Below are 24781 nucleotides of genomic sequence, written 5' to 3' on the forward strand. Positions count from 1 at the left end.
GGAGCAAAAGTGCGGCTCTGTGGCGACTACAAGGTCACTGTGAACCCGGTGCTTCTCACTGAGCATTACCCTCTTCCATTGCCAGAAGACTTGTTTGCAACGTTAGCAGGTTCAAGGGTATTCTGTGTGCTTGACCTTGCTACCGCTTACCAGCAAGTAGAACTTGACGAAGCTGCGAAGGCGATTTTAACTGTGAACACACACCAAGGTCTTTACCAATACCAGCGTCTACCTTATGGCATTGCAAGTGCTCCTGCCATATTCCAGTCACTCATGGACAGGATTCTCAAAGGCGTCCCTCAAGTAGGGTGTTACATTGATGATGTCATAATTGGGGGGACGAGTGCTGATGACTGTCGGCAAAAGCTGGAAGAGGTGTTAACACGATTACAGAATCACAATGTGACGCTGAGCATGGAAAAATGCAAGCTCTTTTGCAGCGAAGTTCGCTACCTGGGCCACAGAATTTCAGCAGCGGGAATCAAGCCATTGGAATCGAAAGTAAGGGCGATAAAGGATGCACCCGAGCCTATGAATGGTACAGAACTTAAGTCTTTTCTTGGAATGGTAACATTCTACGCTAAGTTCCTATCGGACTTGGCAACCGTAGCTGCGCCGCTCTACGAGCTGTTAAAGAAGGGCAAGCGTTGGAATTGGACAAGCAAATGTGCTCTTGCGTTTCGAGAAACGAAGAACTTGCTTACAACCAGTCCGGTACTTGCTTACTATGATCCAATGCAACCCTTGGCGCTAAGCTGTGATGCGTCACCGTATGGGCTCGGCGCGGTTCTTTTTCGTATACTTCCAAATGGTACAGAAAAACCCATTGCTTTTGCGTCCAGGACCCTATCGCAAGCTGAGCGTAGCTATGCCCAGATCGAGCGAGAAGCATTGGCGGTAATCTTTGCCCTCAAGAAATTCCACCGCTATCTGTATGGGCGGACATTCACGTTGTTCACGGACCATCAACCGCTGATAAGCATCTTAGGGCCACGGAAGCAGGTTCCATCTTTGGCAGCCGCTCGCCTGCAACGATGGGCTTTAATCCTGGCTTCTTATCGCTACGACTTGAAGTATAGAAAAGGATCTCAAATGCAAGTTGCAGATGCACTGTCCAGACTACCTGTTTTAAGTGGAACCAGTGTAGAGGAGACAGATACCCTCGCTGTTTTTGAAACTACGCCACTAACGGCTATGGATGTTGCTAAAGCGACCAAGTAAGAGGCACGCTAAGCAAGGTTTACCGATATACACTGGAAGGATGGCCAGCACAAGTCAAAGATGCTGAACTAATACCGTACTATAGCAGACGCGCGGAGCTATCGTTAGAATCGGGATGCGTCACGTGGGGAAGTCGTGTTATTGTGCCAACAAGGTTGCAAGACGCCGTGCTGGGACTGTTGCACGCAGAGCACCCCGGGGCATCACGCATGAAGATGCTCGCTCGTAGCCTACTATGGTGGCCAGGCCTAGATGCAGACATAGAAGGAGTGGTAAAAAGGTGCAGCATCTGCCAAGCGATGCAAAACAGTGCTCCTCGTGCACCGCTCGAGCCATGGCCATTTCCCGCCCGATGCTGGCAGTGAGTGCATTTGGATTTTTTCGAATTTCAAAAAACGACATTCCTTTTGTGTGTTGACTCGTTTTCAAAGTGGATTGAAGTGTTCCCTGTGAGCTCAACTACGGCCGCGAAGACTTTCGAGCGTTTGCAGAGTCTATTTGCTTCTTACGGATTCCCTGAACAAGTCATTTCTGATAATGGTCCACAGTTTTCATCACAGGAGTTCCAGGACTTTCTCGAAGCCTGTGGCATCAGGCGCACGTACACCCCGCCATACATTCCGGAATCCAATGGAGCTGCCGAGAGGATGGTGCAAACCGTTAAGAGGAGCCTCCGCAAGCAGCTGTTGCACGACAAGGGAGAATACAGCAGACCGCTGCGGGAGAGGCTGGACGACTTCTTGCTGGCATATCGGACAACACCTAGCACAGTAACAGGAAAGTATCCAGCCGAACTGTTTCTGAAACGAATACCGCGCACGAAACTGTCTTTGCTGAGGCCCTCATTTCGAGACGACATGCAGAGCAAGCAAGAAGCGGTAAAGCGGCAGCATGACCAACGAAGATCGAGTTTCCGTTCATTCAGGGCAGGGGCTGCGTATACGTAAAGACTGTCAGGCAAGAGAAAGTGTCGTGGACTGAAGGGTGTGTGGTGCGGCCAGTTAGCCCTGTGACCTATCTCGTAAAAACACAGAACACTGTCCGCCACGTGCATGTCGACCATTTACGCTCGCGCAGTTTCCAGCATGCTGGATCAAACGTGGTTGCGGAGGCCCCGAGAAGACACGGTACTGAGGACGTTGTGCGTCATCGGGAGGCCCCAACCATGCCCCAGCAGGCGTATCATGAAGCGGACATGGCAGCACCTCCCCCAGAGGATGCAATAACGCCGGAACCACCCCCAACAGACGGGCAGGAATTGCCACTGCCTGCTCCCCACAATGTCCATCCTCAGACGCAAGCCGAAGCACCTTCCGACCCTCCACCAGTACTGCGCCGAAGTCGGCGTGCCAGGAAACCACCCGACCGATATGGGTCCCATGATGTCCGCCACTGAAAATAGTAATGACGACGACGATCTTGGGGGGGAGGAATGTGATGACGTAAGGCCAAGCGCATGCCATGCCACTTCGTCATCACAGGCACTGATATCAGCAGCGGATGAGTAACCGCTGCCTATAAAAAGCGTGTGCTAAAGAATAAAAGCTGATTCCTTGTTCTGCACCGGCCACTGTCGTCTTCTGGAGTACGGCTTCTCGGTTTCCGCACGCTACCACATCTACAAGTTCTGTAGCATATGGATCCCAGCAAACACACGCATACTCCAATGTACTGCGCACATGTGCGAAATACAGTTGCTCCCGAAGTTTCTGTGGCAAGCTACTCAAGTTGCATTTCAAGAAACCTAATGCTCCGACAGCCTTCTTCCTAACATGAGTAACGTGCCTGTTCCACCTTAGATCAACAGAAAAAAATACACCTAAGTATTTATATTCTGACACTTGTTCAAGAGAAGCATTATTTATAGTGTTATGACTGCTGTCGTATGAGTGCTATCCGGTAAAGGTGACGTGGACACTCTTTTTAACATTCAGTGACATTTTCCATTTTTCACACCATGTGGCAATCAAATCCAAAGCGAGTTGTAGTGCTTGTTGGTCCGATTCGCTGTTGATGACCCTATATACTATACAGTCATCTGTAAACATTCTAAATATTGATTTATTTATTTACATGTACCTTACAGGCCTTCGAGAAGGTATAGTGTAAGGGGGGAAATACGGTAACCTATTAGTATGGAATCGGGAAAGAAATAAACATCAGCATAATGAAAGGAGTACGCACAGAACATGGAAAATTATTACATTAGCAAATACAATATGTAGAGCAATAACAATAAATGGTAAACAACATAATATCATAATACCATTGTAAACGTTTTGCATGTTATGCAGTAGTAAGTTTTTAAAAAAATTGTGACCACTGAAATTCTTTAACTTTAAAAAACGACATTCCTTTTGTGTGTTGACTCATTTTCAAAGTGGATTGAGGTGTTCCCTATGAGCTCAACTACGGCCGCGAAGACTATTGAGCGTTTGCGGAGTCTATTTGCTTCTTACGGATTCCCTGAATAAGTCATTTCTGATAATGGTCCTCAGTTTTCATCACAGGAGTTCCAGGACTTCCTCGATGCCTGTGGCATCAGGCGCACGTACAGCCCGCCATACCATCCGGAACCCAATGGAGCTGCCGAGAGGATGGTGCAAACCGTTAAGAGGAGCCTCCGCAAGCAGCTGTTGCACGATAAGGGAGAAAACGGCAGACCGCTGCGGGAGAGGCTGGACGACTTCTTGCTGGCATATCGGACAACACCTAGCACAGTAACAGGCAAGTGTCCAGCCGAACTGTTTCTGAAACGAATACCGCGCACGAGACTGTCCTTGCTAAGGCCCTCATTTCGAGACAACATGACATGCAGAGCAAGCAAGAAGCGGTAAAGCGGCAGCATGACCAACGAAGATCGAGTTTCCGTTCATTCAGGGCAGGGGACTGCGTATACGTAAAGACTGTCAGGCAAGAGAAAGTGTCGTGGACTGAAGGGTGTGTGGTGCGGCCAGTTAGCCCTGTGACCTATCTCGTAAAAACACAGAACACAGTCTGCCACGTTCATGTTGACCATTTACGCTCGCGCAGTTTCCAGCATGCAGGATCAAACATGGGTGCGTAGGCCCCGAGAAGACATGGCACTGAGGACGTTGTGCGTCATCGGGAGGCCCCAACCATGCCCCAGCACGCGTACCATGAAGCGGACACGGCAGCACCTCCCCTAGAGGATGCAATAACGCCGGAACCACCACCACCACCAGACGGGCAGGAATTGCCACTGCCTGCTCCCCACAATGACCATCCTCAGACGCAAGCCGAAGCACCTTCCGACCCTCCACCAGCACTGCGCCGAAGTCAGCGTGCCAGGAAACCACCAGACCGATATGGGTCTCACGATGTCCGCCACTGAAAATTGTAATGACAACGACGATCTTGGGGGGGAGGAATGTGATGACGTAACGCCAAGCGCATGCCGTGCCACTTCGTCATCACAGGCACTGATATCAGCAGCGGATAAGTAACCGCTGCCTATAAAAAGCGTGTGCTAAAGAATAAACGCCGATTCCTTGTTCTGCACCGGCCACTGTCGTTTTCTGGAGTACGGCTTCTCGGTTGCCGCACGCTACCACAGTGTATCCACCCTATGACATTTCTAAACACTGCATTCATTAACATACGTTGCATAATCCCTAAACGCGACCAACTTCACAGTTTCATCAATGACAGTGTTGACATAGGTGTACTAACTGAACATGGTTGCTTGAAAACATCATAGATACAGAAGAGTTTCCTTTAGATTTGAATTTGACCATTTTTCGGCACGATAAAAAAGGCAAGAAAGGAGGTGGCGTGCTTATTGCCATTAAAAATACCCTACCTTCCTCACATATCCTCAATGATGAAAACATAAAATTTATGTGGGTACTCTTATCAAAAGGAGCCTTAAAATTTGTTTTTGGTGCCTGCTATAGGCTGCCGGACAAACACTTTGACTTCTGCGACCTACTTCATGAATCCCTAACTACTGTAACAAATAAATATCCTAAGGCACAAATATTTCTATTCGTGGACTTCAATTATCCAGCAATCAGCTGGCCGTTGCTTTCAGTGTCGAATGGGTCTCCGCAAAAAGAACAACAATTTTTAAACACTGTACTTGATTTCAATCTTCACCAGGCCCTAACTTGCACTATCAGGGGTAATAATATCCTTGACCTACTACTAACTGTAGGCCCTGACGACATAAAAACCATTAATATGCTCCCCGGTCTTAGTGACCACAATCAAATTCATATTTGCATCATCACTCCTCTGAAAAAGAAATCGCCTACTCAGAAAGTAATTACAGACTGCAATAGAGGAAATTTTGATGCCATTAATGTTGAACTCACCAATTTCTTAGTTAACTTCAGGAATACAGTCGAACCCGACTATATCGAACCCGTTTACATCGAATTATTCCTTATATCAAACAATTTATGGACACGGTATAGTTACAATGAGTATATATAGCAAAAATTATGCATACATCGAACAAAACTAATAGCGACTCCCGATATATCGAACGTCAAGCGGCGGAAAGTGCCCCCGGAAGTTGGCTTTCCCTCGTGGTGAAGGGAAAACCCGGCGGCGCGGCTCCATCCAACCGCTCCCCCTATGCGACCGCGCTACCTCGGAGCCGCCGACACCTCCCTACAAAAAATGATCCTGGCCCGCCCGCCTGCAGCGCTTGCCCAGACAGCCAATCAGAGGCTCTTGTGCCCTCGTCATGCAAGTTGGCGAAAGTGCGAGTTGTCTCGCTGCTTATCTGATTCATTGTGTGCGCCTTCTCCCGCAGTGTTGCCGTGATGAAGCGTCAGAATTCGCCTTTCGTCGTGAAGCTCGAAATCATAAACCGGGTCGAATGCGGTGACAAGTCGGATGTCTCTGCAACGTACAAGATTCCGAGGTGCACTCTCGGCACGATCTTGAAGGGGGAAATTAGGGCTAAAGCGGCCTAACTCGCGACCCGGTGCCCGTAGTGCCCGTGGCGCCCGACGCGTATGCACGGCCGTGTACGAGTGGTTCATCCAAAATAGCTTCAGCCGTACCGACTTCCGCGTGCTCGGTGATGACTGTAAATTCTGATTAATGCGACGAAGCCGTTGTCGTTGTTGCCGAGGTTTGGAGCCAGCTGTCAGAATTTCCGGAAGCTGTTGACGAATCAACGGTGCGCGAGTTAGTGAGCGCAAATGATGGTGTCGCGACCACGGTAGAGCCCGGAAACGAAGACTACATTGCCGACATCGTGCCGAGCACAACTGAAAATGGGCACAACGAGGAAAGCAACGACCGTCTTTGGCCCACATCCTCCGAAGTGCGCTCGCACTAGTCCGGTGCTTCTGTGCGAAAGCGGAATGTTGCGGCCTCAGCTGCTCCGACTCCTTAGACAATGTGGGGAAGTGCGTGCCTCGCATGCAGCGAAATTGCCCAAGCAGAAGAAAATGCAGGACTAGTTTCATCAATGCAAGCTAGTTTCATCAATAAAGTGATTTTATAAATGGTATGTGCATTTATGACATCCAATTATTTAGCAGGCTTATATCGAATTATGCTCTGTATCGAACTGATAGGCGTTTTTTTGCGAGTTCGATATAGCCGGGTTCGACTGTACATGCCTAACTTGGAGTGTCAGTGCTAATTGGGAACATTTTAAGACTACAACGCTCAACCTCAAGAACAAATACATCCCTACTTTAGTTATTAAATCCGATTCTGACTTCCAATGGTTTAACAGACAGCTTAAAATACTATGCAACTGCAAGAAACACCTCTACAGAATGGCTCAACTAAGCCATTCTGCATGGGAGCAAAATGGCTTAGCATGGGAGCGGTACAGCTCATGTGTTAAACAATACTTAGAAACAAACTCAAGGCTGCAAGAAGCATATTCTTTTCTGACGACTTACTCTCAATTCTTCAAACAAGCCCTAACAAATTTTGGCGCATGCTTTCCCCTACGTCACAACCTAATCAAATAGACCTCACGAACGCTAACCCTGTTAATGCTGCACATTGAGCTTCTGCTTTAAACGACCATTTTTCGTCTGTGTTTCCCGCTGCTAATAAAGCCACTGATACAGGAACATTGCTCGATTCTGTCTCTACAGCAATTCCAAGAATTGAAATCTGCCCAGAGAGAATAGTTAAACTGATTAACGATCTCAAATTTTCATCTTCAGCCGGCTGTGACAACATCAAAAGCTAAATTACTAAAAGGCACCATATCAGCCTCAAGCCAGATACTACAATTCATCTTCACGCATTCATTACGAACAGGAAACGTCTCTGCCAATTGAAAGAAAGCTCAGATTATCAAAATTTTTAAAACAGGTAATTACCTGTTTAACAGGTAAACCCGGCAAATTACCGTCCTACATCTTTAACCAGCATCCAATCGAAAATGCTCGAACATATCATAGCTTCAAACCTAATGACCTATCTGGAATCCATCAATTTTTTCTTTCATCCCCAACACGGTTTCTGGAAACAGTTGTGTGAAACTCAAGTAGTTGAATTCACACACAATATACTACTTTACATGGACGAAAACCTTCATATTGATGCCATATTTTCAGATTCTTCTAAGGCATTCAATCGTGTCCCTCATAACCAATCACTCTCTAAGATGTGCAACCTTGGAATCTCTCCCAACATAATTTCCTGGCTAGAAATTTAAAAAAAAAATGAAGCAGTCCACAAGCACTAATAACTAGGACTTGCATCTCTCTGACGTAATGCCAGGCGTACCCCAGGGTGCTTGCCTCTCCCCGCTTCTCTTCCCAATATGCATAAATGACTTGCCCACCAACATACTAGCCAAGTTAGGACTTTTTGCCGATGGTTGCATATTATACGCTCCCATACATAATCCAGACGACAGAACTACACTTCAACATGACCTTGTAGTAATTTCAACTTGGTGTGATAAATCACTCATGCCATTAAACCTTACTAAATGTAAAATGAAGTCTTTCACCCGCAAAATCAGCACAGCACATTACACCTATAGGATCAAGTCATTTCCGGTTAGCCGCACATTGTCATACAAATACCTCGGAGTGCATATGTCACCGTCGCTATCATGGTCAACCCATATTCAATCCATCTGTGCAGAAACCTTGCGCACACTCGGATACATTCGCCGCAACATGAAATTAGCATCAACGGACATAAAAGAGCTAGCTTATCAACCCTTCATGCCCAACTCGAGTGTGCTTGTTCAATTTGGCACCCCTCACAAACTTATCTTACTAACGATTTAGAAAGGATCCCAAACCACGCCTCCCGTTTTATATGCTCCCAGTAGTCAAATGATACCAGCATCACCACACTGAAAGAATCACTGAATATGCCGTCCCTTGAATCTCGTATCTTTTCCCGACTGTGCCTTATCCATGGTTTTTTCTATCACCCTCAATCACGACGCCTCCTCCTGCAACCATCACATCGAACTTCATCCCACATAAACCCCAGCCACCCTATAGCACCAATCAACAGCCAAAGTTCTGCCATTATTTAACTCATTCTTTCCCAATAGTATAACGCTATGAAACAACCTACCTGATAATATAGGCACGTGCAGTAGCCTACAAACCTTCCACAAAATACTAAACAATCACATGTGGCAATCTAACTGATACTCGTCCTATGCCAGTTTAGAACGCTCTTTTATGTCCCGCTTTGTAATGTTGTCATTGCTCTTGGATTGTTTACCTTCTGTACTGCGTTCTTTCCTTCTCTGAGCTTTTGTTGCATTGTATATTACACCTAGTATGACCCCCCCCCCTCATGTAATGCCTTTGAGCCTTTAAGGTGAAAATAAATGAAATGAAACGAAATATCACACTCCCAACCGTGCTCCCAGCAGCGTACCAACTCGCACGGCGATGTTTCCAACCCTGCAGTGCGGCTGGGAACCGACTGCTGGCCCGCTCCAATGCCATAAAAGCTCATAAATTCGGATTTCGAGGGACTGAGAGTTATGTCTGAATTACCTAAGCGAATGTCAAATTATCGATGGTATCAACAAAAACAATAAATAAATGCCTACTAAACCTGCGTGCATTTACACTAAATGAATCAACAAATCCTCTTTTCCATTCAGCACACAAGCAGTGTGGAAGGGTGCAATGCTCGTCCCTGTGGTGGACCAGCACTGGCTGCAGCGAACGTCTTGCACTTTCTTTGCAGTGCAGCCATGGCACAAGACTCATATGTTCATCCAAGACTTTCTTTTCAAAACCACGCGCACATCCTGGTGATTTTTTGACCAGGGGCTGGGCAGTTACAGATTATACGTCCATCGCAAATGTAGCTGGCAGGTTTGATGCCAGCCTGCGGAAGAATCCCTTTTCATCCTGGATAGCTTCCACCGCGTTTGTGAGGCTGCACGTGCATTGTATCGAGTTAAAATGAAACTAATGCTTGCGGCAACCGCTGCAAACGAAATCGCGGTCACCACTGACGTGTGTGATCGTGGTCGGTGACCACACATTTCCGAACGCATGCAGCCCATTCAGGCACAAAGTTAAAATGAAACTACTGTTCACTGCAATCAATGCGGATGAAACCACAAGCGCTATCAACACGATCATGATGGATGGCAACCAGCAACTATGCAGTTCTAAAGGCATGCAGAAAATGTGGTGTCGTGCATGACGGTATATGCTAGAATAAAGGTTATGAAGGTGCAACTAGGCTCGAGGAGTTCCACCGTTCCTGTAGTTCCCGTACAGTTCCCACTGATGACTATGGCGATGCGGAACCCGTTACTTCGTTTCAATTTGATGCTTGCACCGCCTTTTGCACATCTGCATTGTACATTTAAAGCTCGCCACACTAAGAGAGTTGTCTGAATTAACTGGTGCAGGGTCAAATACATCCAAATTAAGGAGAGTTTAATTACATTAAATAATGCATACGCCAGCCGGGGCCACAGGAAGAGTCCAAATTATCCAATTTTCCTAATTATTAAGAAATAAATAAACAAGCTTGTACCGTACCACATGTGCGCACTATAATCCCCATCAAAAGCTCAAAAAGTAACAGTAAATTCGGAATGATTGTTATATGCAAATTTTGCCTTGAGCTGTAGCTTCACAGCAGCAAAAAAGCTGTCTCAAAGTGTGGCGTCACGGCATCATACGCCGCGCTGTTGTGAAGCCACACTTACGGAAATCATCGCTCACGTTGGCTCAGCACACAAGCGCCGCGTAAGGCAGTGCTGCATACAAGCCCTCAATTCACTGAGCTCTTTTTAATTCGAACTCCTGCATAACGTGAAAAGAAATCTGGGCCACTTCGAGTTCCAATTATCGATAATCAAATGCAAAAAACTACAAAACAGCTGGACAGCGTGTCTTCTGCAAGTGTAACACCAGTAATAAATAAAGCAACACGAACAGCAAGCTTCTTGTATTATATATATATATATATATATATATATATATATATAGCATGTTAAATAGCATCACTAGATAATCTGCATAGATCTTCATCAGTAAGCATGAACTTGAGGGTTTCCGGTGTGTGGATGCGTGCCTCTCGCGCCTCCCCTGAGATCTAGTTTTCCCGCATAGCTCGTCTCCTGCAGGGCGGCTTCGCCCGCTGCGAGGCCTGGCGCCCGCAGCGGTCGGAGTGGTTGAGGCGCAGTGCGGGAGATGGCGCGAGTGTCGCGCTGCTGCGGGGTTACTTGGACGCCGAAAGAGAAGGCGTTTGCTCTCTTGGATTTCGAGACAGCAAGCGGTACGGACGTGTCGTGCCGCGCGTGCGCCGACCAATGCTTCTGCGAGACCGCCTCGCATGGCCGCCTTCGAACGCGCCACCGTTGGTGTGACTGTACACGCGAACGACCAGGCGTTGGGATCCAGCATGGGGCGAACATATTCGCTCGCTATGCGGTTGCGGTGAGTCGGACTTCTAAATTTGTCGCGCACCCATCGGCATGTTTTGTGGATAGGAACTCGGCTAGCAGGCATTGATCTATGAAAGGTGCAAAAAATGCCCTTGTGACTGGTTGCACTACTGTGTTGTCGTTCCTTTGTCCCAAGAGTACGGGAGGAGAACCCCACATCTGGCTGCCCAACGTGGACCTCCTGGGGCATCGGACGATAGATTTAAGTTTTGCTTCGTTCGAGACCTTTGTTTCAACCGAAGTGTAGGGCTAGCGTGGATTTTGATTGCTAGCGTTAGCGGCGTGCTTTCTTGAGCGAGGGGACGGTGGCTGTAGTGTGTTTGAACATGTCAACATGCTAAGCCTTTTCGCAAGTGTTATTTTTTTAATGGCATTCGTTGGTACGAGAGCCACGTGGTCTGCATCCTGGGAGAGCGAGACTCGGCGCCCGCGGAGCATTGCCAAGCCTGAAGCGAGTGAGTACGGAAGCCTCGTGGGTGGTCCGAATTTCTTATGTAAATAGCTTCTTCGGATGAAGTCGCGGCTCTGGGAGCCGGGTGGCCGCGGGCCACGGGTGCCACTATGGGCTGAATGGTATTGCGGCCTGGCACCGGGCGCTCCGACACCGTCTGGGACGGTGGGCGCCGTCAACTCGGATGCTGTGTGCACCGAGCGGAGTAGGACCACCTCACAGAGCTGACGTCTCCTCGCGGCTGCCTGTTTTGCGCTCATTTTGGGTGTTGTTTTTGGATGCCGGTTGTTGTCAGGGTAGCGATGCTTTAGGCCTAAGACTTTATGAAGCTGCCTGTCGCACGTGGAGAGACACAACCTGGTGGACCGTGGCGTTGAGGTGTTACAATTTGCTTCCCTCATTCTATTTAGCCTCGCACGAATTGAAATTACTCGTTCGACTCAAGGAAGCGAGCTTTGTTCACATGAACTTAGCATCTGAGTAGCTGCCCGATCTTTTGCTAGCCGAGTTGAACATCGTACCACGTGGGCGATGCGCATGCATAATTCCTCTCCCTTGCACTACTTTAGTGTTTGCCGAGTGTGTTGAGTGTACGCAGCATGATTGGAGTCACCCCTTGCTTGCTGTCACCTGCACATCGTCTGCACTGCTGCTCCGGACTATGATCGAGCCACCCTGGGCGATGGTGATGCTGTGGCGAGTTCGGCGCAGCGGCTTCGGCGGCCGCCTGTATCCAGCTTGCAACCCTCGGCGGCGGACAAAAGAGCCGGCGGTCACCGCCCGCTACGGCAGCTCTTGCCAGCAGGGCACGTCGGCGCAAGCGACGCTTGCTCGTACCGACTACTGCGTCGTCGTTTCCGGAGCCCTGGCCTGGAATCATTCCGTCGAGTCTACAAAGCTGCTGCTGTGATCGGCGGACGCCAGCGGTGTACCCAGGGACAATGTCGGCTCGCATGTTATGGACAGCGTGTGGACGTTTCCTCGGCGCGGCCACTGTTGCATGTACTATCTTGTTTGCGAAGCACGTGTTGAGGTTAGACTGTGTGACATGTTTCACTGGAATATGTAGTGATTTAAGGTTGGGGGGATGTGGGGATGCGCGACTCTCACGCCTCCCCTAAGATCTAGTTTTCCCGCATAGCTTGTCTCCTGCAGGGCGGCTTCGCCCGCCGCGAGGCCTGGCGCCCGCGGCGGTCGGAGTGGTTGAGGCACAGTGCGGGAGATGGCGCGAGTGTCGCGCTGCTGTGGGGTTACTTGGGCGCCGAAAGAGAAGGCGCTAGCTCTCTTTGGGTTCGAGATCGTCAAGCGGTACGGACGTGCCGTGCCGCGCGTGCACCGACCCATGCTTCTGCGAGACCGACTCGCGTGGCCACATTGGAATGTGCCACCGTTTGCGTGACCGTACATGCGAATGACCAGGCGTTGGGATCCAGCATGGGGCGAAAATATTCGCTCACTATGCGGTCACGGTGAGTCAAACTTCTAGATTTGTCACGCGCCCATCGGCATATTTTGTGGATAGCAATTCGGCTAGCAGGCATTGATCTATGAAAGGTGCAATAAATGCCCTTGTGATTGTTTGCACTACTGTGTTGTCGTTCCTTTGTCCCAAGAGCACGGAGGAGAACCCCACACCGGCAAGCAATGTGCAAGTGCGGGATATATCAGTGTGTAGAGCGAGAAGGTTTGCGTTTTAGGTAAGCTGCATTACGCATATAAGCATCATTTTTCATGACATCGGATCTCAAAGATAGCAGTAACTAAAGCAGTGGCAACATGAAGAGGAGACGGCAAGATCTCCTTTCTGTCCTTTGTTTTATGTGGTGCAAGCCTCTCGCCACTGGTACACGACCTATTGCACTGGTGTTATCCACTTCAACAGCCCATTCCCATTTCGTATGAGAATCACGTTTCTTTTGATTGTGCAATATTAAATGAACAGCACAGTATCAGTGCAGGGGAGGCTAGATGACTGTCACAATATTCATATCACAATGCCTCGTGTTTTATCCCGTGGTGATCTTCCCCTCCCATGTGCATTTGCGCGACACGCCACTCCAAGTGGAGTGTGTCACAATGCAATCGCTTTACTTGTAAATTTCTTTGAGCTGGCTTTACTCGGCGATAGATTAAAATATTTCGCCACCTGTTATGGTGGCATTATCAATACACAAAGTCGAGAGTCTGACGAAATCTCGTCTGGGCGGTAAGAATCATGGTGAAAAACAACACAGGCTATGACAAATGTGAGAAAGGACAAAAACTTGACATTTTTGGTTCCCACGTGGAAGCCTTGTTCACAATGACGTTACCTCTTTCACCTCTGTCAGCGTTTTTGTTTTTCGCCATTATCAGCACCCGAGTGCACATCAGTAGACAAATCATTTTAGTGTGAAGAGCTGCCCAGCAACAAGGCTCACCCACCTGCTCCCTGTACATGCTGATGTCCTCGAATGACTTGCCGTTGTTGACTGCGAAGACAAGCAGAAAGCCCTCGCCCGTCCGCATGTACTGGTCTCTCATGGCACTGCAAATGAGGCCAAACACATACACACTTGCAGCTACAAGGCAAACAAGACCCTGTTCACAGAATCAAGTCTGTCAAAGCCCCCATTCAGTCCCATTCCCCTGCAGTCCGATGTACGTGGTTAGAATGCAAAAATGCTCGTGTACCGTGCTTTGCGAGCATGTTGAAGAGCACCAGGTGGTAAAGACTCATCCCGAGTAATGCCCTATGGTACTCTACTACTGCTCTGAAACATTAGGCCTCATTAATAAATTATTGTGCGGGTGAGCTTCAAGATCTGTCTATCATGAACATCAACCAACTAACCCTACTCACAATAGTGTTGAATAATTGTCTCACTTAATTCGACATTTCTTCTGCATTTCCACTGTAGACACTGTTCCCCTGAAGACACCTTAAAAGGATTCATATAGAACTGACTGAAACTGCAAGGACAATTCAAGGATTTGAAGAATGCTGAAGGCCGAAAGGAGGGGTAAACAAACATTTATAAATACACAACAAAATTAGTAAAATCTCCATCTTAGTTGCAATCTTTTGCAGTCGAGTTGAATAAGCATTTCACGCTCTTCAATAGCTGGCTTTTCAAAGCTTACTTTCCCACTGTAATGACATCAATTGCCTTCAGGCATGATGGTTATTAGTGTCTGGCTTCAGCTGAGGATATTTGTCATATCAAAGTCAAATGGCTGAAACTCACCTTCAGCCACACATTTCTAGAGTCTATGGGTCAAAAATGGAGCCATGATGGCAGAGGTGTGAACCAACGGGCAAAACAAACACCTAGTGATATGAATTCCACGCTTGGCCTGGCCTCGTTTAGCTCCATGACGGCAATTTCAATTTAAACAAGCCTGTTGTTTCCCTACAGACAGTGTCCATGGCGCAGCCTCGATGTGGAGTTTGTTTCTTCGAATTTTGAAAATTTGCCCACAACCCCTGTTGTCGAGAAATTCAAAGAGCGCATTTACAGCAAAACCTCGTTAATTAAATCCTCGTTAATGCAAATTATTTGGTCTCATCCTCTAGTCCCGGCAGGCGTGTGCATTATCTAATGGGATCTAACTCTCATCAATTCGGACTATTTGGCCGCACACCGGTTAATTCGGACAACTTTTGAAGCTTGGCAAGCGCCATAAACTTGCGACACCAAAGAGCTGAAACGAAGTAGTGGAGTCTGCGTTGCCATGGTCATCAGCAGAAATTGTACGTGAACCGCCACAAACAACACCAGCCACGTGCCATGGTGTGCTTTCCCAACTGAGTAGTTGCCATCCACAATTATGTCAATAGCAACCACGATTTTGTCGACAGCGGTTGCGACAAACAGTAGTTTTGTTCCGACTCGGTGCATGCGTAGGCCGCGTGCGTTCATAACTGCGCAGTCACTGTCCATGATCGTGTCGACAGCAGCCACGGTTTCGTCCACAGTGGTTGCAGCAAACAGTACAGTAAGACCTCGTTAATTCGGATTTCACGGGACCAGAAAAAAATGTCTGAGTTAACTGAATGTCGAATTATCGCGAGCCTCCAGAAAACAGTTCGCAAATGCGGACTACATCAACACGCTTTTATTTAGTGAATGAATGAGCAAATCTTGTTTCTATTTCGCACAAAATCAGTGTGGAAGCTGTGTTTCTTGTCATCTCGCGACTCATTGGCTAACGAAGCGGCAATCAAGGCCTCGCAAATTCTTTTACAGCAAGGCCACAGCGAGCACCTACATTTGCAACACGGTTTGCACTACAGTGCGCACATCCCGATTTTTTTCTTTTTTGTGCTAGTGAGCCGAGCGCCAACAGATCGTCTGTCCATCACAATGTAGCCGGTGTTCTTCATCCTCAACAGCTCTGCATCAAGTCACAACTGTTGTGGCTGCCATCTATGCATCCATGAGTCTGGTGGCACCACCTGTGTCGGGGCCAGGATTGCGATGAGGCAGTAAAGGCACTTGGATGTTGCGACGCTCAAGGAGATGAGGTAGACTTGTCTCTTTTTCACACGCGGTGTTCGAGCTGCCTCAACTTTCAACATCCATGCCACTTCAGCATCCTTTAGGGTTGCGTCCATATTTGTAACGCTTCACCTCGTTGCATTTCGGAAACATTTTCCGTAGAAAAGGCCCCCAACGTGATAGCTGACACTAAGGGGTAGGTTGTGTTCGGCGAGGAATCCCGTATGACACTGTTGTCACAGTTGTTCTGGAGAAAATTCACTATGTTGTCTTGCTGCTCAGCAGTGCGAACACAGCTTTCATGCTTCGCCGCAGAAACGTCCAGTTTGAAGTCGCCTTTGGCACCGTGAGGCACGCTGACATCGCATCCACACGTTGCACAAAATGCAAAATGTTCTTTTCTTGTTGGCAAAAAGCACTGAAATTCAGAAGTGCAAGAACGCAAAAACTTCTGCAAATACCTTTTCTTGGGCTTTGATAGCGTTATGGTATCACGCACACAAGGTTTCTAACTTTACATGGTGCACCGCACACACGGCCTAGCCAACGCTAATCATACACACAAACAGCAGTAACAATGCACGATGGAGGAAGGCATGCATGGAATACAAGAGCTACATTGGCTCTGGCTTTGGTTGGCTTACTAGGCACCGTAGTCGGTTGCTTAGTTGATACCGATGGCGCTAGTGCAGCCGTTGTTGGTGATGCTGATGATTACGATGTGGCTGCAGATTCTGTGGTGCCGGTTTGCCAAAAACCATTATTGCATGAACAGAGACAACTTTTCGGAAGATATAAGACAGTGATCTTACAATCGGAAAGATCAGTCAAAAATCGGAAGTCTTCCGGGCGAATCGGGAGGGCTGGCAGGTATCGACATGGTGTCAGAAGTGCCCAAATGAATGCCTTGATTCACCTTCATCTACACAAAAGAAACCATGGCCAGAGAGCATCAGACTTCCAATATCAAGCGGCTCGGTATTTTTCTTCAGCAACCAGACGCGCTCGACTTCACCAATGCTGCATCTTGGCCAATGTGGAAAACGCATTATGATGACTACGCAGCAGTCTGTGGAGTTTGCCACGCTTCCCGCAAAGTACAAGTACACTCACTTTTATTCTGTATGGGCCCTGAATGTCCTCCCCTGCTTGATACTTTTTCGCTTTCTGCAGATGAATTGCTATCCTACGAAGCCATCGTCAAGCGTTTTACGGAGCACTTTGTTCACCCAGCTAATGAGCTCTATAAATCTTCTCAATTTCACAAGCGTACTCAAGAACTGGGCGAAAGCGTTGAGGTTTATTGCGCAGAACTGCGCAGATTAGTCAGGTGTTGCAAATACCTGCTGACCCAAGTCAAAGAGTGTCTTGTGCGGGGCAGATATTTAGCAGGCTGTTAGGCTTGTCTATCGGATCAGCTGTGCTGTAACTAAGTTGACACTAAAGGATGCTTGGACTCTAGCACGTCAATGGGAAGACGCTGGCAAAGAAAAAGCAACAAAAGTAACCGCAGAAGGCTCCATGTCAGTTCAACGAGACGCAAGCAAATTTCTCAAAGCCCTTCAACGCTCGGATGCCACCCAGGATAGAACACTCCAGAAATGCTACTTGTTCTTTCTGCAGGCGTTCGCTGCATCCACGCTCAGAATGACCAGCATGTGCGTCGCTCTGCAATAACTGTAGAAAGGTCATTTCGCTGAGGTATGCCACTCCAGCAAAGCAAAGCCGACCAAGCTTGCTACTACCTGCCTGGATACCGTTGCAGTGCCCGAGAACGCCAAGTACAAGGACGTCAGTAGACAATTATAGTCAGTAGACAGTTATACTGCTTCTTTCAAGTTCAGCTCTGATGTGGAAGTCTCGGCAGTGCCAGACAGTTATTCTACAGTGCCTCCACAGCTTGACAAAATGGACAACCTGTTGACAAGTCCGCGAGGTCAACCGCATCGAGTATTTGGATTGTACGTTGCACAGCTCATCTGGCAAGAGAAAACAAGCGCCCAGCAACTGTTCGTCGAACCGTCTCTTTCTACTCCACTACTACGTTTCCCAGTGCTACAAGCACTTGATACCTTAAGGAAACTGACTACCATCAGTTTTACTGGGAGGCGTAGCGAACCCTCAACCGCAGCATCATGCGGAAGAACTTCACATTGGCCTAGTTGGTACTCACTGCACATCCTAGTTGGCCTAGTTGGGCTTACTGTTTATGTGTTTTCTCCCTCTGTCCCCGTCTTATTTGCGGTCAATATGATGTGCAGCATCATGCAGAACTGTTCAAAGGCCTTGGCATACTGAAAGATGGGTACCAGATCAGACTTAAGCCTGGCACCGTACCATGCTTACTTAACGCTTATACAGTCGCCGCCCGTTTATTCGGACCTCACGGGGACTGCGGAAATGTCCGAATAAACAGGTGTCCGAAAAAGCAGATTAAGAAAAAAAAAATGAAATCCTTTATTTCCACGCACTTATTTGGGCTCGGCAGTAGGCTTGAAGAAATCGTAAGTGCGCCGTTGCACGCTGTTCCGTTTACGCGCAATCGGATAAGCCTGAATCTCGAAGAGGGTCGTACGGTCACTATAGGCGGCTGAAAGCACAGTCACTGCTTGTGCACGCTCCGCATGCAACGGCAGCGTAGCACATGGTGCGTCATCTTCCGACTCGGAGTCATCGTCCGGCGGAGCAGCAGAAACCTGACGATCTCGCCGTCGTCGAGTTCTGTGCATGTCAGTACAGCAGTGCCAGCACTTGTGAAACTCAAATGAGACGGTGTCCGGAATCGCAATGCTACCACTGCGCAGGTCTCGGCAGAATATTTTCCGCGTCAGTAGGGAGCACATCGGAAGGCGACAAATCTTAGGCCTCCCGGCACCCGCTTGCCGGCATTTCCCAGTGCAGTCTGCGCGGGCACGGTTGCACGCCGCGTTGGATTACCGAAACCTCGACAGAGCACACAATGCAAACACCACCATGCCAACACCAGTCGCACAAACGAAAAACGTGCTGCTCGCAGCGTCGTGCGCGAAAGAAAGAAATCCGCTGCTGGATTGTCTTGACATGGCTTACTAAGCTGAAACCGGAACTAGTGTACGACCACTCTATCGAACCAGGCAGAAACGATGATGATGATGAGCGGGGATTTCCAGTAGCGCCACTTCGTGGGGCAGCAAGGAGGCTCCGTTCAAAACAAAAATGGCGTTCAGCAAGTCGAACTATGCGCCGCGGTCAGAGTCGGTGCATAATGCCCTCGATCGAGTTGGCTCAAGAAGTGTCCGAAAAATCAGACGAGGGGTTGCAGGGCGTCCGAACTTTCGGCAGTTGTTATACATTATGGTCTATGGGGAGAATGGCGGTGCCGCGAAGCTGACCGAATAATCGGGCATGTCCGAATTATTGGAGTCCGGAAAATCGGTCGGCGACTGTAGATGAATCCTCATCCCACTGCAAAGTATTGTTTGACAGGAACTGGACAGGTTGGAAGCTGAAGGAGTCATTTGTCGGACTGATAAACCGACTCATTGGTATGCAGGAATCGTAGTACTTGCAAAGTCCTCAAGTGGTTACAAACTTTGTGTCGACCTGACTCGTTTGAATGAAGCTGCGCTCTGGGAGCCCCACATATTGCCAACCATTCAGCACAAATTCTTGGTCTTCTAGGTGACTCAAAGTTTTCTTGAAGCTGGATACTACAGCCGACTTTCACCAGGTGAAGCTCGCTACAGAGTCTCAGGAGCTAATGACTTTCGTCATGCCTTTTGGCTGATACTGGTTCTGTCGCATGACATTTGGTATCACATCAGCTCCAAAATATTTCCAAAATCAGATGGCACGGAACCTCGATGACCAAGACGGTGTAGCAAATATGGTAGACAAAATTCATGTCTTTGATCGTGACAAGAGTATGATGCCTGCTTGAAGCAAGTCCTCTCGTCTTTCCAAAGCCGGTGTAACTCTCAACCAAGATAACTGCTGCTTTGGTGTGTCCAAAGTGTTTTTCTTGGGTGTGGTTGTCTCAGCTGACGGCATCAGATCCAATCCAGTCAAATTGGAGGCTATCAAGACTCTTGAAGCTCCCAAGGATATTGCCGGATTTCGCCATCTTCTTGGGATGGTGAACCATCTAGCCAGGTTCCTTCCCAACATATCCAAGATTACAGCTCCCCTGTAGGCTCTCCTGAGCAAGAAAACAGCCTGGCTGTGGTAGCCTGACCAAGAGTCATCCTTCAGCAAAATCAAACTGTTAGTATCAGAGAGGTGTATGGTGAAGTACTACCCTTCGTATGCCACACAAATTCGGCAGATGCCAGTTCTTTTGGACTCAAAAACGCAGCCCTCAGGAGAACATCGACCAGTAGCGTCTGCTTCTCACTCCGTTACAGCCACCGAACAACAGTACAGCCAGAGAGAGAAGGAAGCCCTGGCAGTGACATGGCAATACAGATTCGACGAGTTTGTACGTGGTATTAATTTTGTTGTGGAAATGGGCCATCAGCCACTAGTCACGCTGTTGAGCAAAATGGAACATGATATGCTCCTTCAGCGTATCCAAAGATTTCGTCATTGAGTCCCTAATACAGAAGGGGAAGGCTAGCACTGCCAGTGTGAAAATGTCCTCGAAGGAAAGGGGGTGTGCTAAGCCAGAGGTGGTCCTTTGTGTGCACTGTGTGAGCCACAACCTCAAGAAGGTGCAACTAGATACAGCATTCCGGTCATCTTTTCAGCTCCCAACAAGCTGGCTCAATGGTGACCCCGGATCACAAGCGATGGGCCATGGGGATGCCAGAGAGCAGCATGCCAAACCTTTCAGGGACTGTGTTCAAGAGGTGGTCTATGAGGTACCCCTACATTGTGGCAAGTCCTACGTTGGACGAAAGGGACATTGTATTAATGACAGACTGAGGGAGTATGCTAATACTATTGGTAAGTGTGACAATGCGCATCTTCCTGTGCACTTCAAAGCCTGTCATTGTAGGCCATACTTTGAAAAAATTTTGATTCTTGGCAAAAGTAGGGACCAAATTGCAAGGGAGTTGTTGGAAGCGTTCAATAAAAGAAAGGGTTTCATTGTGTTAGCAATACATTTATTATATTGTATTCTACATAAACGTGCTTTCTTCAAAATGTGTTATGACCATGTTGTTCTATGGCACACCCTGGCTCTTTGGGCACGCACAGAAGTTTTATTTTTTTTCTGTATATTTCTCAGTTGTCGGAAAACAGTTGGTAGAGTTTCACTGTCTTCTTTTTTCTGTCCCTTTTCACGAAATGTATTTCGCGCCACATTCAAGTACACTTAGGAAACAACTGTCGGCCACAACCACCGTGGAGGAAACCACGGCCACTCCTGACACAACTATGAATGGCGACTTTGCGGTGCTGAAGCCACGCGGCCGATGTACACACTAAGTCGGAACGAAATTACCGTTTGCTTCAACAACTGCAGACGGAACTGCAGATGCTACCTAAGCCATCATGGATGGCGACTACAGTGTTCTTTAGGTACGTGGCCGATGCACATATTGAGTCAAAATGAAACTACTGTTTTCCGCAACCGCTGCAGAAGAAACTGCGGCCGCTATCAATGCGATTATGGATGGCGACTAAGCAATTATGAAAGCATGCGACCAACGCGATGTTATGTATGGCGGTAAGCGCAAGAATAAAGGTTCTACAAACACAAATACGCATGAAGTGTTTTGACGTTACTGTCATTCACATACTATTCCCGCTGATGACCATGGCGATTTGAGCTCTGCTGCTTCGTTTTGGTTGGACGCTAGCGCCATTTTTGTTCTGTTGCGTCACAAATTTATTTATTTGAATACTTTCAGGGCCCATAGGGCATTACACAAGAGAGTGGTAACTTTAGATATAAATAAACACAAAGCTATTTGTCGGGTAACATATTCAAGCGCATCTTTAAGGTCACTGGGTCCATAATAGATAAAGTGGAGGTGGGCAAGTGTTTCCAGTCCTTACAGTTCGAGGAACAAAAGAATGAAAGTGTTGGTTGGTGTAACAATGAGGAACAAACACTTTATAATGACGCTCAATATGAGGAGATATCGATGAAAGGTGGGAAAGTAATTCTTGCTTAAGACAACGGTTATGGTAGTAAATCTTATGAAAAGAGGAGATACAGTGCAGTCCACTTATAATGACACCACATATAACGATATATCGGTTATAACGATGGGTTGACATGAGAGTCATTTTATGCGTTAAGTCTATGGGGAAAAAAACTATAACGATAGGTTATTCACCGCATATCGGATATAACGGTCAAAATTTTGCAGTCTGGACGGCGTTTTCCATGCCAAATAATCGTAACATTTGCATTGCTTAGTTCCCTGAAATGAACGATGTCGAGATGAGGCGAAGTTTACCTCCGTAAGTTCGTATTTGCTGCCATTACTGCGCAGCGCGTCTCGCCTCGCCCGCGCACCAGAGAATAGCTGAGTAGGCGCAGCGCGCCACAAGATGGCGCTAGCTGCTTCATGCACGTCGGCCACAGTCGCTCCGAAAGAGAGAGAGAGAGAGAGAAAGCGACAAGCAGGCGCCCGTCCCGCGTCTCTCTCGCGATAGCAGGCTGACGCCACCGAAGCAGCGTGCAACCAATGGTTGAACCCAGTTCGAAGATGGCGCCGACAAAGCGCAAAGCTGTGTCGCTTGACACGAATATGGATATTTTACAGGACTCTCGATGCGGCTTCAAGGTGAGCGCCCTCGTGAAGAAGTATGAGCTCGTCCAGTTAACGATATCAACCATCTTGAAAACCGGGAGCACCGCGATTGTGAAGGCAGGAGCTATCAGCAGCCATGCCGATCAGCGGAAAAGGGTTAGAGACCCTTTTTACGCCGATGTTGAAGAGGCGCTTTCAGAGTGGTTCATCACCAATTGCTTCAAGAACGCGGGCTTTGTGTGTAAGGACGAACTTCCCCAACCCGCTGAGACCGACCCGGTGGAAGTCGCCGACATAACCGAGCTCTGGGAGCTCGTTCCTACTGGTGACACAGGTGGTGTGTCGGAGGAGTTTTTTACTGCAGACAGTGCTGCCTCGTTCTGCGATGAGGTCACCGACGAGGCGATCGCCGAAGATGTGCTGTCTCGGCAGACGGCAAAGTTGTGCGATGGTGGCGACATCAGCGACAGTGACAACGAGATCGACAGTGGCTCCTTGACCCCGACCACGATGGCCACGCAAAGTGCACTCTCGTCGATCGACTCCTTAAAGGGCCCCTGAAACGGTTCGGACAAATTTTGTAGTCGCATAGGGCACAGCTTAAGTAGAACATTCGCACCACAATTTAAGTGAAGCGTTACGTATTAATGGAGTTACAAACGATTAGAAGTTACTCTCCTCCCTAGCCATGCCTTTCCTCCTCAACTCGCTCGCCGAGCGAGCGGCGCTAAGCTCCGCCTTCACTGGTCCTGCGTCACGATGCGACGTCACATCGTCCACTTCCGGTTGTTGGAGCACGCCTCCTACCACGCGAGACCTCTCCGCTGGGCGCTTGGCCGTCGACCGAGAGCCATCGAAGCAGCGTGCGTTGCGAGCATTCTGTCGTAGCGCCGAAGGTGGCCGGTATTCCGGTAACCACAGGCAAGCTGGTGATTTCGGCAAATGACTGGAGGCATAAACTCAAGCTGATGAAACTTCAGAGTAGACGTACGTGAGCAGCCTGATCGGTCTGCACTGTCCAGACACTTGTTGGCGCAGCGCTTAACCAGTCAAACGAAGCGCTAATATTGCTCTAACCAAGTGTAAAACATTTTAAACATTTATAAGAACAACGTATTGATGATTACACTCCTGCGAAAAATACACACCAGCAGCAAAGAAGAATGCACTTCGTTGCTGCTACTGTGTATGGTTGAGCTCTGTGCCACCAGGTGGCTGCACCGTGCAGATCATTCACATTTACCTTTCTGCTCATCTCATGGCTCATCCCAGCGCAGTCAAGCGGCCAGACCCTGTCCCCTTGCGCTTGTGTTTGCCCTAATACCGGACTTGCGAAACGCTATTGCGTTAGTAATCTTCCGCTGTAAAGTGACGGCCACAAACGCGCAAATCCTGGCGCCTATCGGATAGCCGCAGTCCGATGCGCAGCAGCCAGTTCGCTCGTATGCTGCCTTGCAAAGAGACACGATTTCGCAACTTCACATCTTTCCAGTCGCTACGTCTGCAGCCCACAACGCAACAAGGGTGATTCATCGTGCTCACGAAAAGACTGATCGACACTGACGGCGGAGCTCTCGTCAAAGACTGCGCATGTTGTAACACAAGCAGACGACACTTGCTGTGCGCCGGAAGTGCTCAAGTGTACTAAAAAACTATTCTTGTGTATTCTCTTTAAGTTATTTTCTTTTTACAAAAACAAAGTAACTAACATTGCAACTATTACGAGCATCATTTGTTCACCATAAAGTTGGAAAAATTATCGACCACGCGCCCTGGTCAGCCAATCAGATAGCTCGCCCATGTGACGTCATATGGGTTATTTGCATCATATGGGTAGGGGCGGCTTAAAATTCCGCCGAGCAGTGCGCTGCGATCGACAGCGATGTGCATTTTTAAAACCTTATAATAAATTACACGCGTTACGCAGAGCACTTAGATGTGTCAATTAATGATCAGAAGGACCTACTCTAACGACTCAGTACGTTTGTAGAAAATCGCCAAAATCGTTTCAGGGCCCCTTTAATTGATTTTATGCATGCTA

At 48.1% G+C, this 24781-nt stretch overlaps 1 protein-coding gene across 1 annotated transcript in view; it reads right to left on the minus strand.

The window, feature by feature from the left end:
• The window catches only part of Ras85D (ras-like protein 1), a 135751-nt gene that overhangs the window by 75267 nt on the left and 35703 nt on the right, over positions 1 to 24781 (minus strand). The window contains exon 5 of the mRNA XM_065452529.2: positions 13998 to 14100. Coding sequence (XP_065308601.1) covers positions 13998 to 14100 — 103 coding nt within the window. The remainder of the gene's footprint in view (positions 1 to 13997; positions 14101 to 24781) is intronic.

The sequence above is a fragment of the Dermacentor albipictus genome, chromosome 9 (genome assembly GCF_038994185.2).
Source record: "Dermacentor albipictus isolate Rhodes 1998 colony chromosome 9, USDA_Dalb.pri_finalv2, whole genome shotgun sequence".
Lineage (NCBI taxonomy): Eukaryota > Metazoa > Arthropoda > Arachnida > Ixodida > Ixodidae > Dermacentor > Dermacentor albipictus.